The sequence below is a fragment of the Eubalaena glacialis genome, chromosome 3 (assembly GCF_028564815.1).
Source record: "Eubalaena glacialis isolate mEubGla1 chromosome 3, mEubGla1.1.hap2.+ XY, whole genome shotgun sequence".
Taxonomy (NCBI): Eukaryota; Metazoa; Chordata; class Mammalia; order Artiodactyla; family Balaenidae; genus Eubalaena; species Eubalaena glacialis.
This window is the reverse complement of record NC_083718.1, coordinates 24,432,896-24,452,192: the sequence shown is the minus strand read 5'-3', so window position 1 is coordinate 24,452,192 and position 19,297 is coordinate 24,432,896. Positions and strand designations below refer to the sequence as shown.

The 19,297-nt window shown below is 48.3% G+C and overlaps 1 protein-coding gene across 1 annotated transcript in view; it reads left to right on the top strand.

Annotated features, from left to right (window-relative positions):
- The first annotated feature begins 462 nt into the window (after positions 1 to 462).
- Positions 463 to 19,297, top strand: part of PARP1 (poly(ADP-ribose) polymerase 1) — a 41,505-nt gene continuing 22,670 nt past the window's right edge. Inside the window, exons 1-7 of the mRNA XM_061187355.1 lie at positions 463 to 755; positions 5,174 to 5,339; positions 12,298 to 12,413; positions 13,725 to 13,939; positions 15,522 to 15,621; positions 17,475 to 17,591; positions 18,221 to 18,397. Of these exons, the coding sequence (XP_061043338.1) occupies positions 636 to 755; positions 5,174 to 5,339; positions 12,298 to 12,413; positions 13,725 to 13,939; positions 15,522 to 15,621; positions 17,475 to 17,591; positions 18,221 to 18,397 (1,011 nt within the window). The 5' untranslated portion in view covers positions 463 to 635. The remainder of the gene's footprint in view (positions 756 to 5,173; positions 5,340 to 12,297; positions 12,414 to 13,724; positions 13,940 to 15,521; positions 15,622 to 17,474; positions 17,592 to 18,220; positions 18,398 to 19,297) is intronic.

The following is a 19,297-nucleotide window of genomic DNA, read 5'->3' as shown; positions in this document are numbered from 1 at the left end:
GTATCCATGCATTAAAATTCATAATGAAGGCGATGCTAGATTTCAGTTAGTATTGGGTCCCAACGGTCTGCGGACTGCAGTTAGAACGTCCGCCGAGGGCCAGCCCAGGTTGACCTCTCTTTGGCAGATCAACCACATTCCCGAGCCAGCCCAGCGCCTTCCAGACCTGTCCGCCCTCAGGGGAGAGAGGATACACGTATTAAAAAGGGACGAGGGTGGAATTAATTGTGAGAGCACGTAAGCCCTCCTGGGGACAAATGGTTAAAGGGGTGGCGCTTCGTCCTTCAAAGAGCTACAGGCGCTGGATTAAGCCCGGCTTCGGTTCGCAGCAGCCAGGGCTCAGCTCCCGCAGCCTCAGGCGCCGGGGAAACGCCGCCCCACTGCCGGCAGGGGGCGCGCGCGCCGGCGGCCCCGCCTCGTGAGCGCGGGCGCCGGGGCGTGCCCGCCGCCAGGCATCAGCAATCTATCCGGAGCGACGGGTGGCCTACGCTGCGTGCTCGGAGGCGGCGGCGGCTGCGTCTCTAGACGCTCGGGCGCCAGCGGGGAGCGGACCGGCGGGCGAGGCGGCGATAGCAGCAGCGGGTCTCCAGGTAGCGGCGTCGGGCTCCCGGAGCTGCAGCAGCTCGAGGAGGAGGATGGCGGAGTCATCGGACAAGCTCTACCGGGTCGAGTACGCCAAGAGCGGGCGCGCCTCTTGCAAGAAATGCAGCGAGAGCATCCCCAAGGACTCGCTCCGGATGGCCATCATGGTGCAGGTGCGGGCGGAGAGGCCGCTTTGTGCGAGGCTGGGGCTTCCGCGCGTCCGGGGAGGGTGGGGGGAGGGCTGGTCGGGAGCTGCAGGCCGGGCCGGCCCCTCCGAGCCCGCGCGGGGCCTGCGGGCGCAGCTGCTTCCTCTCGTCCCGTGTATGGCCCGCCGGGTGGACCTTTCTGGAAGGTTTTGCTGATCTTGCAGCAAAAGCCCGGGAAATACGGTCAGGAGCTGGTGATGCCTTTTACTTTGTAAAAATAAGCAGCCGCTTCTGTCCTTATTTCTGGGTTTGTTTTATTGCCATTCGCCTTGGGAAGAAAACGTACGCGTGGTCTTTTGAAGCTAGTCTGGTTTTGACCTACCTTATTCTGGAAGATTTTTGTCCTACATTGATGGTGGCGACTGGCAAGTGAGGGTTTTTTTTTTAATCTATTTTTGGCTATCATTTCAACACCCGCTCACTCATTTTTTTTTAAATTATGCAAAACTATGCAAGTTGGTGTCATTTCAGTACAGTGCATTCACTTTTGGCTTAATTTATGTTTTAACATTTTCCTCAAACTTTCCAAGTTCACAGACACGTCCTCCTGATGCCTTTGCAGCTATCTGGTTTGAGTAAGAGTGGCTCCTGGGGTTCCTCAACTGGGCTTCTTGACAGATTCGGGATTTCCCTCCGGTGGTCCCTGAGGCTTGCCAGATGGCGGGAGGGGTGTTGGAGTGAGGTAGTGTGTCTGGAGGTTCCTGCCTCCTGTCTGCCTGCCTAATCAGGGTTCCCACCTGCCCTGTCTTCCCCACCCCCAATAGAAAGCTTTTATCCAAGCTTAGTGCTCATGGTCAAGGTAACTTGATTTTCCTTTTCTTTCCGGGCGGTGAGGCAGTATGTGTTTTATGAATGACCGGATGGTACTGCTGGATTTGCAGCAGTTACTCGGTGGAGGGGAGTGGGTACCATAGTGTACTCAGGCTGTTTCATTTCATACTATGGCAAGGACTGAGGTTGTCATCTTGGAATCATCCTCAGGGCCACCTAGCTCAGTACCTGGCACACAATACTTATTCGTTCAGTAAACACTCGCTGAGCAGCTGCTAGGTTCTGGGCACTGTGTTAGGTACTAGGGGCACAAGGAGAGACTCCACCCCTGGGAGCTTCCAGTTTGGTTAAAGGGGTGATGACTGGTAAACATTGCTGTACAGGGGTGGGTGCCACCTGATGGAGCTGTGCCCTAGGCATGATGTGCCCAAGATGGGAGCTCACCACAGAAGTGGCAGGAAGTTGAGGATGGAGAAGTGGGCAAGGCCTACCATTTGAGGCGCTATATCTCCCGCAGAGCATCTTTTCACCCTAATGTTTGGGCCACCGATCGTATGAAGTTGCCATTATTGCCGGGGCTCTTAACCTGGAGTCTGTGGGATGGCAGATAGAACTCAAGAGGTCCATGAGTTTCAGTGAGAAAAAATATGCATCCCTATCTTCACTAGACTTAAGTTACAATTCATTACTTCCTACAATTATGAATGTAACCTGCAAAGCAAAGGCGCATTAGCAGTACCTGTGATTTTTGTCATCAGTAGTAGTTACTGTTATTTTCACATCACTTTACAGTTGTTGGGGATTTCTTAAAATAACCCATTTACACACATCGCTACAAGATCACAGTAGTTACTAAAGTGGGTACTGTGTCTCGTTATTTAATGCTTTAAAGCTTGTAGATGACTGTATCCCAGTAAATGTTTTAAATGTTTTGATAATTATTTCAATATAGTTGATTTCCTTTGTGAGCCTATGTATTTTATCATGCATTTTAAAATGTTAGTCTGAGAAAGAGACATGCATAGCCTTCACTGGACAGCCAAGATGACCCTGTTCTATTGTGAAAGACAGACAGAAAACCTCAGTCCAGCCAGTGTGTGGAGACGAGGACACTGGTGAGGAATGAAGAGGTGGGTTGGCTCTCTCTATCGGAGTCCAGGCGGCGAGAAAGTCTAACATTCTGGATCCTCCTTCTGCGATAGTGAAGGAAATTATGATTAAAATTAAGTGTGGTTTTCTCTAACTGTCATTGGGGGTGGAGTTTTAACTCAGAATGTAACATTGGTCTTGTAGGCTGAGCTGGTGAAGGCCAGGAAGAAAGAAGCCATTCTTCCCTGCCCGCCCCGCCCCACTTCCCTTGGATTTAAATACCTTCTTTTACATTTTGTATGGGAGGATTGTTCTCTGAGTATCAAATACCTGATACTTTAGCTGGCATGCCCTGGGGCAGCCTCGAGGGGATGAACTGGGCCTTCCAGTGTTTTGACTTGTTGGTGTTCTTGGGAGGGCCTGCAGCAGACTGCATGGTGACTTTCTTCGTGGTAGTGGTCATTCCCTCCTTTTATGGCCCGTTTCTCTGGAAACAGACTGAGAGTGGCTGGGTGAGGACCCCGGTGTGTGGTAGGCGCTCATGTTTGCTGAGTGTACAGCCAAGGATTCTGCTGCTTGCTCGAGCCTGGTAGCTGCCGAGTGGAGCCAGTGGTCTTGTGCCCTTGGTCCAGTTCCCTTCCGGCTGTATCATTCTCAGTCCTGAGTTCTAAAGTAAAGCCTTGCCTTGGTTAAGGGGTCTTTCCTCTTTTGGGGGAGGACGGGAGCCCTAACAGTCCCCACACCTGTGCTGTGAGTACACCCTGTGCAGGCCTCCTCTCTGGTGCCTGGCAGTGCGCCAGTGGTTGGGGGCATGGCACTCAGACCGAAGTTTACGGGGCAAGTGTCGGGCCCCAGCAGAGCCAGGAAGAAGTGTCACGGCCATGAGTTCCAGTGGGGGGCAAAGCCACTGAGCCACATGCCCCCCTTTGCTCTTAGAGCAGGCTTAGACAGGGGTCCCAGGGCAGGAAGACCCAGGTCGAGGCCAACACAGATGTTGTAGCAAGACGTCCAGACGCTTAACGATGTGTCGGCTGCCTTGGTGAAAGTTTGAGAGCCAGGGCACAAGTCTACTCTCTGAAATGCCGTTTGTCGTCTGGTTGGGGGTGGGGAGGGCTGTCTTAGGTTTGGAGGGAGCGTCTTTTCCACGGCAGGAGTTCCTCCATCCCACCTTTCTTCCCTCTTCCCTCCAGACTTGGGGCACTCCACAGACACTGTTTGAGTGCCTGCCGTGAGCGGGCGTTGCCGGTTGCTAGCAAGACAGGCATCGTGCCTCTCTGGGAGCTTCTAACCCGACGCAGGACACAGACATTGATCAAATAATAACCCAAACGGATCTTGACTCTGGGGGGCCATGGGAAGGGGTGTTATGGGACCTGAGGAAGTGCCGTTCGCCGCAGGTAGGGCTGGGGCACATTCTGGGCCCAGGGAACAGCCGATGCTGCTGTAAACCCAAGCTGCTTGATGCTGAAGAGTCCTTGTGCCCCAGCCTTATTAACCCTACACTTTATTTAATACCGTATATTAAATCCAGAGAGAGGCCGCTCACCTAGTAGGAGAGGGCCAGTTGGGAGATGTTGTCACTGCTTTTTCAGAGTACTTCCCCTGTCCGCACGACTCCATCCTGGAAGTTCTGCATGGTATTTATTTTTAATGCTGTTTTATGCCATCTGCTTGACATTTAGATTTATGTTCTATCAAAGCAGATGTTTGGGGCCTCTCTTGCTCCGGTCAGACCGTTTGTATATTTTTAAGTACCTCTTCCTGCCGAACAGTGTAGTGGAAAGAACCAACCGTGGTCACTGTTTCAAGTTGAGGCTGAGTCACTTGCTGCCTGTCTGACCCCCACCCCCATGCAACTGTGAAATAAGGGCGCTGGCTCCCCAGAGGCAACTGCAGGGTGTCCCCTGGTGGCTGGTGAGGGACAGGAGGGACCTCCCAGCTGCTGGGGGTGAGGTGACCCCCCCCCCCCGTCCCTCTCACTCTCCCTCGTAGAAGTTCTCCATCACACGCACATCTGCGTGGCTCGCTGCCGGCGTGACACTTCTCTGACACATTTGCTCGGCCTGGCACCTGAGCTGGGACTTGTTCCGCATTGTTCTAAGTGCACAGAGCCCTTTGGGCCTGGCGGCCGGGCCTGGAGGTGGGGCCTGTCCGCGTGTGGGCGTGCAGGACGCAGGACTTGCGTCTCCTGTGCCCTCACCGAGCTCTGGGCTGAGCCTGTGACTGAAGCATGGCCGCGACTTTGGTAACAGTACGCTGAACTCTTAGCCGAAACGCTGGTCAGTCCCGAGGGTCGTCCTGGTCCCTGTCCCCAGGGCGGGCTCGGCAGCAGGCGCGGCAGCTTTCATAGCTGAGGGGTGGGTGCTGATTGCCCATCCGTTTGCAGCTTTTCCCCTGCGATGTCGGGGAGTGGAGAGGAGGCTGCCCTTGGTTTACAGGTAAGCAAGCAGGGGCTAGGATGCCAGGTGCTGAGGGCCGGGCCTGAGGCTCACTGCTCTTTTCCTCCTCTGGTTCCGCCCCTCTAGTCGCCCATGTTCGACGGGAAGGTCCCGCACTGGTACCACTTCTCCTGCTTCTGGAAGGTCGGCCACTCCATACGGCACCCTGACGTCGAGGTGGATGGGTTCTCCGAGCTCCGCTGGGACGACCAGCAGAAGGTCAAGAAGACGGCCGAGGCTGGAGGAGTGACGGGTGCGTGCACACCGGGGAGGTGCGGGGGTCGCCCCAACCCCGGAAGCTTCCTGGGTTGTCGGGGGGAGGGGGAGCTTTTCTGTGGGAGCAAAGGAAAGGTCCTTCAGCTTACCCCTCTGTTATTTCAGCAGCGCCTCAGTGACCCAGTGTTCTGTTTGGTGCAGGATATTATTTCTCCAGATGCTTGAAATGTAGCCTTTAAATTTGTTGCGGTTGTTGTCTTTAATAGACCTTGTTTTTAGAGTAGTTTTAGGTTCACAGCAAAATTAAGCAGAAAGTACGGAGAGTTCCCATGTACCCACAGAGGCATGACCTCCGCCACCATCAACATCCCCCAGCAGATGGTCCATTTGTTACAGTCACTGAACCTGTACTGATACATCATCACCCAAAGTCCATAGTTTATATTAGTCATCACTCGTGGTGTTGTACGTCTTATGTGGGTTTGGGCAAATGTATAATGACATATATCATTATAACGTCGTACAGAGTATTTCCACTCCCTTATAAAATTCTTCTGTGTTCCACCTGTTAATCCTTCCCTCTCCCAACCACTGACATTTTTCCTATCTGCATAGTTTCATCTTTTCTAGAATGTCACATAGTTAGAATCAAACAGTATGCAACCTTTTCAAATTGGCTTATTTCATTTAGTAATAATGCATTTAAGGTTCCTGCATATCTTTTCACAGCTCAATAACTTACTTCTTTCGGGCACTGAATAATATTCCATTGTCTGGAGGTACCACAGTTTATCCATTCACCTATTTAAGGACACCATGGGTGCTTCCAAGTTTTGGCAATTATGAATAAAACTGCTATAAACATCCATGTGCAGGGTTTTGGGTAGACCTGAGTGTTCAACTCATTTGGGTAAATACCAAGGCACACAATCGCTGGATTGTATGGTAAGAGTGTGTTTAGACTGCGAGCTGTCTTCTAAAGTGGCCAAACCGTTTACATTACCACCAGCAATGGATGAGAGTTCCTGTTACTCCACGTTCTTACCAGCATTTTTTACCAGTGTTTTGGATTTTGGCAATCTAAAATGTTTGTAGCGGTATCTCATTTTAATGTGCAGTTCCTTAGTACCATATGATGCTGAGCATCTTTTCACATGTCTGTTTGCCATCTGTATATGTTCTTTGGTAAAGGGTCTGTTCAGATATTTCCCCAATTTTAGTCAGGTTCGTTTTACCGAGTTCCTCATATAGTTTGGACAACAGTCCTTGATCAGATGTGTCTTTTGCAAGTATTTTCTCCCGGTCTGTGGCTTGTCTTTTTTATTCTCTTGGCACTGTCTTTCACAGAGTAGACATTTTTGATTTTTTTTTTTTTTTTTGACATTTTTGATTTTAATAAAGTCTAGCTTCTCAACTATTTCTTTCATGTACTAGGTCTGGTATTGTATCTAAAAAGTCATCACCATACCCAAGGTAATCTAGATTTTCTCCTGTGTTATCTTCTAGGAGTTTTATAGTTTTGTGTTTTATCAATACATTTAAGTCTGTGATCCATTTTGAGTTTATATTTGCGACAGGTTTAATCTGTTTTCTAGATTAAATTTCTTTTTTTTGCATGCGGATGCCCAGTTGTCCCCGCACCACTTGTTGAAAAGGCTGTTCTCCACTGTGTTGCCTTTGCTCCTCAAACATCAGTTGATTGTATCTGTGTGGGTGTACTCCTGGGCTGTATTCTGGCATATTTATCAATTTGTGTATTTCACCACTACCACACTGTCTTGATTATATAGCTTTATAGCAAGTCTTGCAGTCAGGCAGTGTCAGTCCCATGACTTTGTTCCTCTTCAATATTGTATTGGCTATTCTGGGTCCTCTGCCTCTCCATATAAGCCTTGGTCAGTTTGTCAGCATCCGCAAACTTGCTGAGATGCCTTTAAATTTTAAACAGTTTTTTTTTTGTCCCCTTTTGAAGGAGATCTCCTGAGACTGCATTCTCATTTCTCTGCCTTGCTGTGAACTGACCCAGTTTAACCTGTTGTTGTGACTCCAGGCTGTTGATGAGAACAAAAAGTTAAATCGTCCTAGATCCTGTAATTCAGAGAGAACTATCATTAATGTTGCGGGTGTCTTATAAGAAAATTATTTTCTATTCAAATATTGATGCGTGTGTGTTTGTGTGTTTTCATTCCTGCAGAAGTGGGATTCTACCTTAAGTATTAACTTTTTTTTAATGTTCAGTCACCTTTTCTTGTGATAAAGTATACATAACACAATATTTACCATCTTAACCATTTTTAAGTGTACGTTTCAGTGGTATTAAGTGCATTGACATTGTTATGCAGTCATCACCACCATTCATCTCCAAAACTTTGCCATCTTCCCAAACTAATACTCCATACCCATTAAACAGTAATTCCTCATTTACCTCCGCCCAGTCTCTGACAACCACTCTTATTTCTGTCTCTGTGAATTTGACTACTTCTAATTACTAAGTACCTCATATGGGTGGAATCATACAGTGTTGGGCTTATACTATATTTGTCCATTTGTGTCTGACTTATTTCACTCCGCATAATGTCTTCAGGGTTCATTCATGTGGCGTGTGTCAGAATTTCCTTCCTTTTTAAGGCTGAATAATATTCTGTTACATGGCCATACCAGATTTTGTTTATCCATTCATTCGTTGATGGACACGTGTGTTGTTTCTACCTTTTGGTGGTAGGTGAACATTGGTATACAAATATCTGTTCCAGACCCTGTCTTCTGTCCTCCTGTGTATATACCCAGAAGTGGAATTGCTGGATCGTATGGTTATTCTATATTCAATTTTTTGTGTAAACTGCAGTACTATTGCCACAGCAGCTGCGGGATTATACATCCCCACCAGTAATACATGGGGTTCTGATTTCTCCACATCCGTATCAACACTTTTGTTTCCTGGATTTTGGCGGGTGGGGGCGGGGGGTTGGTTTTTCAGGATTTTTTTTTTTTAGTAATACTCTTCCTAATGATTTGAAGTGGTATTTCATTGTGATCTTGATTTGTATTTCCCTGTACCTACCTATTGCATTTTACAACTTAATATTTACTCTTCGTGTTAAAAGTTATAGATTTCCATCATTATTGTTAAAGGTACGTAGTATTCATTTCTTGAGGTCTTGCTAAATTTTGTGCATCATTCAAGTATTTGACATATATTAATTTCATTGAATCCTTGCCCCAGCCCTTTACCAGTTTTTCCAGTTGAGGAGCTGAGACACCTAGAGGTTAGGTAAGTGGCCCAAGGTTACGCTGGTGGTAAATACTCGAGCTGAGATTCAAGTCCAGACTCTCTTGCTTTTGAAACTAGACTTTAAACCATTTGGCTCTATTACACATAGAGCTGCCGCAGATTTCTGGTATATCCTGGGCACCTGTCCAGTTTTTTCTTTAATTCCAAGAGGGGGAAATACTGCGGAAAGAGGTGAAGTATTTGAAGGCCTTCTGTGTGTGTGCCAACTTGCCTTTCAGAAAGGTTGTATCAGTTCCACTTGTACCAACAATATGAGATGTAGCCATTTCTCCACTTCCACACCATCCCTAAGTATTTTCATTCGTTTTCATTTTGCTCCTAGTGACATGGAACATTTTGTCATGTGTTGATCAGTCATTTGTGTTACTTTAATAGTTGTGTGTGTCTTTTCCTCATTTTTCTCTTAGAGTATTTTTCTTTTCCTTAGTGAAGTACAAAAGATACTAATTCTTGGTCTCATGTTTTGCAGATATTTTTCCTGGTTTGACATTTTTCTTTTAGATAGGTTTATTTTCTGTTTCATCGTATTGAAGCGTCATCTTTGACTAAATGTTCTTGTTGTCATATCTGTTTTCTCACTTAAAGTATCTGTTTTTGGTATTTTGAATAAAGTATCTGTTTTTGGTATTTTGAAATCTTTCATCCGGAATTTTAAAAATAATGTACATACAATTATATGCACAAACTTTACGTGTACAGTTCAGTGAGTTTTGACAAATGCATACACACATCTAATATTCACCCCATCAAATTTCTGTACCCGCCACCCCCAGGAAGGTCCCTTATGCCCTTCCGAGTCATCCTCCCCCTCAACAAGGTAACCACTGTTCTGATTTCTATCCCTTTGGATTAATTTTGTGTGATTTAGAGTTTCAGGGAAAAAGGAATAGTATCTTTTTCTCTCGTAAGCTGCTTTCGCTCAGCATAACGTCTGTGAGACTTATCCAGGTTGTTTCATGTGTCATCAGTTCTTTTTTTATTACTGAGGAGTAGTCTTTTAGTATATCACACTTGGTTTATCCATTCTCCTGTTGGTAACTTTTAAGTTGTTGACAGATTAGGGCCATTACAAATACAGCTGCTACGAACACTTGTGTACAAGCTCTGTACGTACATGTGCTCTCATTTCTCTTGGGTATATACCTAGGAATGGAGTGGTAGATCATACATTAGATGTACGTTGAGCTTTTTAAAGAAAGTGCCAAACGGTTTTCCAAAGCGGTTGTACCATTTTACATTGCCACCAGCACTGTTTGAGAGTTCCTCCACATCCTCATCAGCACTTGGTATGGTCACTCTTCTTGATATTAGCCATTCCAATAAGTGTGTAGTGATATCATGGTTTTAATTTGCATGTCTTTATTATTGAGTTGTAAGAGTTCTTAGAATATTCTAGGTGCGTGTCCTGTATTAGATATAAATAATGCAAATACCTTCTCCCAGTCAGAGGTTTGTCTTTTCATTTATTTACTGACTTTTTTAAAAAATTTATTTATTTTTGGCTGCATTGGGTCTTTGTTGCTGCGCGCGGGCTTTCTCTAGTTGCGGCCAGCGGGGGCTACTCTTCATTGCGGTGCGCAGGCTTCTCATTGCAGTGGCTTCTCTTGTTGCGGAGCAGGGGCTCTAGGTGTGCGGGCTTCAGTAGTTGTGGCTTGCGGGCTCAGTAGTTGAGGCTCTCGGGCTCTAGAGCTCAGGCTCAGTAGTTGTGGAGCATGGGCTTTGTTGCTCCGCGGCATGTGGGATCTTCGCAGACCAGGGCTCGAACCCGTGTCCCCTGCATTGGCAGGTGGATTCTTAACCACTGCACCACCAGGGAAGCCCTACTGACATTTTCTGAAGAGCAATAGTTTTTCATTTTGATGAAGTCCAATTTGTTGTTTTTTTGTGGTTTTTTTTCTCCTTTTTTGGGTAGTACTTTCTGTCTCCTAAGAAATCTTTGCCTACTCTTTAAGGTCATTGAAGGATATACTCCAGAACTTCTGGGAGTTTTGTAGTTTTAGCTTATCTTAAATTATTTAATTTTATTTATCTTAAATTAACTTTTGTGTTAGGTGTGAGGCACACGTTTTTTGTTTTTTTTCCCACGTGGCTATTATTTTGTTCCAGCACCATTTGTGGAAAAGACTTTGGCTTCCTTATCAAAATCAGTTGATGATAGGTCTGTATCTGGTCTCTATTTGGTTCCATTGATTTATACTACTCCACTGTCTTAATGATTGTAACCTTAGAGTAAGTCATGAAGTCTTATAGTGTGATTCCTCTAAATTTGTTTTTTTTCAATAGTATTTTGACCTTTCTAGGTCCTTTGTCATCGCCTTACAAATTTTGTGGTAAACTTGTCAATTTCTCCCTCAGAAAAGCTTGCTAGGATTTTGATTGGCATTGCATCAAATCTGTAGATCAAATTGGGGATTATTGACATCTTAGTAAATTGAGTCTTTCGGTCCATAAACATGATACTCAGTTCTTCTTTAATTTCAGCAAAATCTTGTAGATTCAGTGTAGAGAGAGATCTTGTACGTCTTATTGTCTTATTAAATTTATCTCTAAGTGTTCTGTGTATTTTAATGCTGTTTAAATAGTAGTGTGCTTTAATTTCTTTTTCCAGTATGTTTATTGCTAATATATAGAAATGTTTTATATTGACCTTGTGCTCTGCAAATTTGCTAAATTCACTTAATAGTGCTAGTAGCTTTTTTGTAGATTCTTAAGACTAATCCCAGTTACAATCATGTCATCTACAAATAGAGATGGCTTTACTTGTTCTTTTCTACACTTACGCGTTTTGTTTCTTTTTCTTGCCTACTGCACATACTAGAGCCTCCAGTACAGTGTTGTCTGTGGTAAGAGAAGACAGCCTTGCTTTATTCCTGATCTTAGGAGAGAAACATTCAGTCTTGCAGTTTATTTTTATATAAGAAAAGAATCTAGTTTTTGTCCCAAATGGTTGGCCATTTTTCCCCAAGATTCTTTATTGAATGATTCAATCTTTCCCCACTAATTAGGAATGCCACCTTACCACATATTTAATTTTTTTTTTCTCTTGATTATGGAGGGTTTTTTGTTTTTTTGTTGTTGTTTGTCAGCTCTCTTGTTTTTGTTTTTTTTATTGAAGTATAGTTGTACAATAGTATATAAATTACAGGTGTACAATAGAGTGACTCGTGTAATATATTACATTTATATTTATAAAATATTGGTTATATTCCCCGTGTTGTACAATATATCCTTGTAGCTCCACATATTTAATTCTTACATATACTTTTATCTGCTCCTATATCAAGATAGTCCCTTTAACTCAACACTCAACTTTGATAAATGAAAGTGTAATGGAAATTAGAAGGCAGTGTTGGAATTTAGTATGGTACAAGGTTTTCATAGTAAGCACTTAAGTTCTTTCCAAAGTGAAGAAGGGGGCTACAGAGGAAATGGAGCGAGGGGGACAGTGAGACCACCGCCAGCTAACATTGTGCTGTTTCCAGGAGGCTGTCTGAGAAATTTTTTTATTTTATTGCCAGAAAAGAAGCTCTGTTAACCAACCACAATGGTTAGAAACAAGTATAGATGAGCTGGACCAGCTGTGGTCACCCAGAACACAAGGTGTCCTGGTAGAGGAATCCCAAGAGGTAGAGGAGGAGGAGGGGGGCTCCTTGGAGCTGCGCGGAGGCTGCTGAAATGAGCGTGGCTGTGTTTCATGCTTCAGGCAAAGGCCAAGGTGGAGTTGGCAGCAAGACGGAGAAGACACTGGGCGACTTTGCGGCAGAGTACGCCAAGTCCAACAGAAGCACGTGCAAGGGCTGCATGGAGAAGATCGAAAAGGTGAGAGCTTTGGACTTCACCTGTCTGACTTTCTGGATTTCTTGTGTTGGATGTCATTGGATATATCAAAAGAAAAGACAAAATAGGGGCTTTAGGTGCTGGCTCAACACTAGTGGTTAAAAAATAAAGTGAAGATCTTAGTAGAGACAGGAGATGACAGTGACTTTTTTTCCAGGCAGGTCTGGCCCTGATTATTCATGGTCCAGTCCATGTACGTCGCTGCACCTGCTTTTAGGAGACCTGGGAGAGTTTGAAAAACATTTACACAAGGGCTCTCTCCTGGACTCTGCAGTGGCTGGGGGAAAGCTGTGTTTTATGGTAGGATTAAGTTTAAGGAGTGTGTTTGTTCCCTGGTATGAGCCTCCAGGTTTCTTCCCCTTAATCAGGAACTTCATTAACCACCCTTCCCTACCAACTCTGATCCCTGAAGAATGACAGCTGGTCTGGCAGAATGACGGCTATCTGAGTAGCAGGGACACAGGTGGAGGGGTCGGCCTGTGCCCTTTAGCCTCATTACCCAAGATGCTCTGATCTTAGGTAAACATGCTGGTTGATTAATTCAAGGCATCGATTAAAGGTTTCTACCTCCTTGGTATTATACAGGAAATTGAGGTGAGTCAGTGGGTGTTTAGAAAGGAAAAACATGAAATTGCTAGATCTTTTCCAGCTACCTTCAACCACGAGAATTTGAGGCAAAAGTTAAGGTTCCAAAGGGAATGCCCGAGGCTGCGTGCTGCTGAGTGTTGCTCGGCCTTAAGTGGAGTAGTGTCAGTGCTCCTTGTTCCGAGGTTTCCGGTCTGGGCTCACAGGCGTGAAACTCACTCGGAATGTCAGGCCTGGGAACTGTAAACCTGGGGAGGATGGCAGGACTAGATTCTAGCTTATAGATAGTTTATTACTGCATTTTAGGGGGTCTTCATATATGTAAAGAGACTGAAGAGTCTGGGTGAGGGGATTGCAGAAAGTCCCTGCTGGAATTGGGGCCTGCACTGGCTCCTTCTGAGCCTGCAATACTGCAACCCAGGCGTTGCTCTTAGGTCTGCACCAGGTCAGCAGAACATCCTCAGGGTAATGCTGTTACTTCCTCACTTGCACAGGCAGCTAGGTAGGTGGGTAGCTGGTTGGACTTAACCCCTTCTTAAATGGGGTGCTGAGGCTTGAGGGTAACACAATCCTTGGTGGCATAAAAGAGCCATAACCTCCCAGCACCCCTCCCATTGCCTTCGGTGTGGACCTGGTCACCCCTGGCCCCCCGATGTTTGACCATCCTTCCTTGTCTGTCTTCGGTAACACATGTGGATTCTCCTACAGGGCCAGGTGCGCCTGTCCAAGAAGATGCTGGACCCCGAGAAGCCCCAGCTAGGCATGATCGACCGCTGGTACCACCCGAACTGCTTTGTTCAGAAGAGGGAGGAGCTGGGCTTCCGGCCCGAATACAGCGCGAGCCAGCTCAAGGGCTTCAGCCTCCTCACCGCAGAGGACAAAGAAGCCCTGAAGAAGCAGCTCCCGGGCATCAAGAGTGAAGGGTGGGTGCGGGGGCCGGCAGGGTGGAGGCTTCACGCAGGCCCAGAGTCCATATCGCTCCTGTGTTCCCCTTGCTGCCCGTCAGAAAGCTGGGGGGCAGCAGAGCTCCGCCCCTTCCCCAGCTGAGGCGGTGGGGGACAGAGCGGGAAGGACTGGGGAGCCTGCAGTGCATGTTCCTGCCGCTCCTGGTGGTCTGTTCCCTGTCCCGCATCTGACCTCCATGGACAGGCAGAGAGCAAATCCCACTTCCCCCTGCTCTGTCTGAGCGTTCCCCTAGCTGGAGTCCACCACCACCTTTCCTCTGACCCCTGCATGACCCACTTTCACGTCCCCCTCATGTCCTCGTGTGTGAATGTGTCCCTGTGTGTCTGGGTCTCTCTTGAGAACGGCGCTGGGAGAATCTTGACTATTTTTAAATAGGGGGGGTGGGCAGCCAATAAGTTACCTGGTTGAGAGTTCAGAATGGTATGGGTTTCATACGGTGCTAACATTTAGGTCTATGTTGATCCTGTGGACACTTCCTTCCTGTGTTCCCTCTGTTGGTCCCTCGGCCCCAGTCTAGTTGCTTGGTGACGAGCCCACTGAGGGGGGCGTGGTAGGGCTGTGGTGTACACTGTGCTCCTTGGACAGTGTAGGGTCGGGGTGACCCCACCTCCCCATCATCAAGCGGCTTTTGCGCAGTATTTCAGTTCAAAACACACAAGTTTATTGCACCGCACACGTGGCTCTGGAATGTGAAAGAAAACTGGAAAGTCGGACCCACAGATGTAAAAAGCCTCAGGGTGCTTTGACATGGGGTGTAGGTGTAGGAGTGGACAAGCTCACATTTGTGCCGTAACAACCAGGATTGGTTGAGCACTTTTGGTGTGCCGGGCACTATGCTAAGCCTTTTACAGAGGATATTTCATTTAACCATCACCACAATCCTACAGAGTAGATGGTATTCTTTTCCCTGTTTTTACGGATGAGGAAAAATGCAAGGGTTTGATCTCAGGCCTGTGTGATGGCTGAAAGTGAGTATTAACCACCGTGGCTGACCTGCCCTGTTTCTAGGGCCTACTGATGACCCTCAGTGCCCTCTCTTAGGTCAGGAGTGATGCTGCTGAACTTGGTCGGCAGCGTTTGCTGACCCGGCTGAGGCAGACTGGTTGGCAGCGCCTACACCACCGCTTCTTGTTGGGCTTTAAATGACAGCACAGCCTCCCCGGTCTGAGAACAGCCTCTTGGCCTCAGGAGCAGCCCTGTGTCTTAGATTGAAAGGCTCAGCGCCTGGCACTGGTGCTTTGTCTTTCTGCAGTCCCTGCCCTCAGCTATGGTCACCTCTGGCATAGTCCCTGCCAGAACCTTCCAGGCCATCTCATCTGTGCTGCGCCGGGTTGTTCCATGGCCCCTCCTGGCAGCTGTGCTTCCTGAAATGGATGACGTCAGCCGCAGACACTGCGTGAGCAGAGGGCCAGCTCCTCAGTGGGCAGGGCCTGGCTGAGCCGCATGAGAATGGCCTTAGGATACTGTGTCACCAGAGCTGTTGGCTTTCAGGGCTTTAATGGCTCTGGTTCTTTCCCTTACATCCTTTGTCTCTTTCAGAAAGAGAAAAGGCGACGAGGTGGATGGAATGGAGGAAGTGGCCAAGAAGAAATCTAGAAAAGAAAAAGACAAGGAGAGTAAGCTTGAAAAGGCCCTCAAGGTGAGTCCCGAGCTGGGCGTCTCCTCTCGCCATTCAGTCTCAACTCTTTTCCTCATTCTGGGAAGAAAGTTCAAGGAGGTGCGTGTGTCCTGCTTTAATGAGAGCTTAAAAATTCCCAACTTGATAGCTGTTGTTAAATAGCCTGGCTTTTCCCCCAGGTTTTCTTCCCTCCTCCCAAAGCAACAGTTCTTATGCGAAAGCACCCACAGTGGGCTCTAGGCGCCAGGGCAGCAGTAGGCGGGCTCGGCAGGAGCTGAGCTGTCGCTTTCCGCTCGGCGGCCTCACGCTGGGGTGGGCACGTCATGCTTCAGCCACACTGTGCGTCACTGTGCTTCCCGGGCCTGTAGCATGTTAGAAACTGCGTATTGAATTCAAGGATGCCACAGGTTCTTGGCACAGACAATGGCTGGAAGAGATGAAGTTCCATGTTTTTTAATGAAAATCTCTTGTTAAAAAAAATAATAATAAAAGGCATGTATTAAGAGGAGCAAACTGCCCGTTAGGTCAGCGGTCATTGACCAGAGAAATTTGTCACTGTGTTGGTTACGTGTGTGTCGAAACGAAGTAAAACTTGTTAACCAGAAAAAGGTGAGTGTTCAGGAAACTAGGGGAGAGCAGTCAGTCTCTTCTTGGGAATGTGATTTCCATGAGCCCTCTGCTGCACTCTTACGTGAGTATTCCGTTTTTGCCGGTGGTGTAAAACATTAGAAGCAAGTTCTGGTGTGGTTCCAGCTGCTTGATAAGAATCACAGATTCAGTGTGGTTGTCCTTCAATTAAAAATGTGTCAGTTTGGTGCCAACCCCAGCCGCAGTGGAGCTGGGGTGCTCTTTTGCATTTGCCCTTCGTGCCCATCTTCCCCGTCTCCAGAGTTGTCAGAGGTAAAAAGAAGGTCAGAAGCTGGGAACACTGCCCATGGTCCCCACCCTGGCACACCCATTTGTGCTGGCCTCCCATCCTTGGTCGCGCAGATGAGATAGTTCTGCTTCTCTGATCTAACCTTATACCCTTAGACTTTTGCCTCGTGCTCCCTCATCTCCATCACCAGTGGCCCAGCACGTGACGCTGCAGGCAAGGATGTTATTGAGAGGCCCTTACAGAGGCTGGGAAAGGGCGCGTGTGTGTGATGACAGTTGTTGTCAAGCGAGTTAAACTCCTCCTCACTCGGTGCAGAGAGGGCCGGCATTTTCATGTTTTGCAGAGGTGGTGGGGTCTGAGGCTGAGACGTGAGTAACTCGCCCACCACCCTCAGACGGGGGGAAGCTCTTCCCTGCCCTGCCTCTGACGTCAGGAGACTACTGCCTTGCTGGCCAAGGTGGTCGTGAGGGCGCGTGCGATGGCGTGAAAAGTGTCCCACGCAGAGTAGGCGCTGCATGAATATTACCACCGAGGTTTAAAGTTCCATCTTCAGAGGAGCTTAAGTCTGTTCCTCCGCGATTCTGAGGATTGAGGAGGTGGGAGGTGTTTGGGGATTGCCCCTGCTGCTCGCTTTCAGGTTGTCGAGGAGCCGCCCCTTCCTCCCTTGGGGGCCGGGTGCTGGGGCAGATGAACCTGGTGCTTTGGGCGCGTTCCTGTGTGTCCTGGGATTTGTCTCTGGGGGGCCGGTTCTGGGGACCCTGGCGCCTGGGCCGCCGCCTCCCCACCTGCCTTGGCCCTCCCTGAGCGCCAGCGCCCCAGGCCGACGCCGTGGCTGCGAGCTGGGAGCACAGTCCTGGGGATGCTGCAGCCCCGGGGCAGCTCAGCTGAGCGCGGGGCTGTGACTAGAGGCCGAAGCGAGCGAGGGTGGAGTCTTCCTCCAGTTGGGTTTCTTCCTTTGAGAAGGGCTGGTCTCTCAGCTGCTGGCTCTCGTGCACAGGCCCAGAACAACCTGATCTGGAACATCAAGGACGAGCTAAAGAAAGTGTGTTCGACGAATGACCTGAAAGAGCTGCTCATCTTCAACAAGCAGCAAGTGCCCTCCGGGGAGTCGGCGGTGAGCTGCCTTTGTGTTACGGGCGCCACGAGCCGAGCGGCCAGGCCGTGCGCGGTGACTGTCCCGGTGGAGTGTGGGAGGCCCTCCGGGTGAACACCTGCTGGTATTAATTGGGAGTGAAATTCCATAGTCATGTTGCATGGTCATCGCCATCGAGGTCACCGTTTGCGGGGGCAGGAAGGGGCAGGTGCTCAAGGACCGAGGTGGGCTGCACATCTGCCTCGTGTGTTCATGCCACAAACTTTGGCCCGAGGAGCCCTCTCTGCTGCCTTCTTCTCACAGACTCCCCGAGGGCTGCGAGGGCTGTCTCCCCTGCAGGCCCTGCCCTGCCGTCCCTCTGGTGCAGAAACAGTGGATGTTCTGGGTTCTCCCTTTATTTCTAAGTCACCGAGGGAAAGGGGAGCTGCAGGAACCCCTCAGGCATGGAAATAAGGTCTCATAAAGCACAAAAATGCAAGCTCCAACTGTAAACCACCTTCTCCAGGGAATGTTAGGAACCTCAGGGCAGTCCCTCCCTTCTTTTTTAGCGAGTGGAGTCCATGCAGATTCTTCATCCCACATTGGTAAACGTCCTCTCCTGTAGCTGCTCCTTTCCTCCTTGACTTGCTTCTCTTCTTCACTGGCTTCAGATCTTGGACCTAGTGGCCGACGGCATGGTGTTCGGTGCCCTCCTTCCCTGCGAGGAATGCTCAGGCCAGCTGGTCTTCAAGAGCGATGCCTATTACTGTACCGGGGATGTCACTGCCTGGACCAAGTGTATGGTCAAGACACAGACGCCCAACCGGAAGGAGTGGGTGACCCCAAAGGTAAGTGGGGGTGTGGATCCTGCGATATATTTGCAGAAAAACCTGGTCCCATCTTCTGGGCTTGTCCACACTCCAGGTCACCACGACTGCAGAGCAGAGTTTCTCAGACCTCTTTACATCGAGGCCATCCTCATAATCAGATTATAGAATTATGTCCTTGGTTCTGTACATTTGCAAACTACACAGATGTAGTACCAAAGCACTTCCAACTGGAGCACAGGTTTGTCCAACTGGTGTAAAATCTTCTTGCTTGCAAAGACTGTGAGTTACTTTTATTTCTGTGTATCAAGTGCCTACCCTCTGCCAGGCACTGTTCTGGGCACAAGGGACATGGTGGTGAACAAATGGTAATTCCTGCCTTCATGATGGGAGAGTGTTTCTCAGAGCAAGACATTTCCTTGCCTTGGAGCTAGATGGGGAGTTGGGTCCAGAGTTCACGTCTCCTGTTGATCTCTCTCTCTCTCTTGAATTCTCAGAATGTAAAAAACCTCAGTTGGGGGACCTTGTTAGGAGCCGCGCTGTTGGGGGAGCCAGCAGTGTCTTGGGGGGCTGGCTGCTGGAAGGACTACCCCGTGCCCTCAGACTCGGTGCGAGCTGGCGCCCCACCACCTGGGGCTGTCGTGGGCTCCCTGGGCTTGGGATTTGATGTCCGTCAAGTTCCCTCATTGCCCGTGCCTTCTCCCCAGGTGGTTGAGCATTTGGACCAGTGGCACATAGTAAGCGCTCCATAATTGTTGCTTGTGGGTCCTGGTGGCACTACCACCTCAGCATCCAGAGCTGAACTCCACTTTCCCGCTTGCCCCTTCCACTCATTCTTTTCTTGCTTTCTCTGTTCACTACCATAATTACTGTATACGTATCTCTATACTTCTGCTTGCTCGGTTGCTCTACAACAAGTCT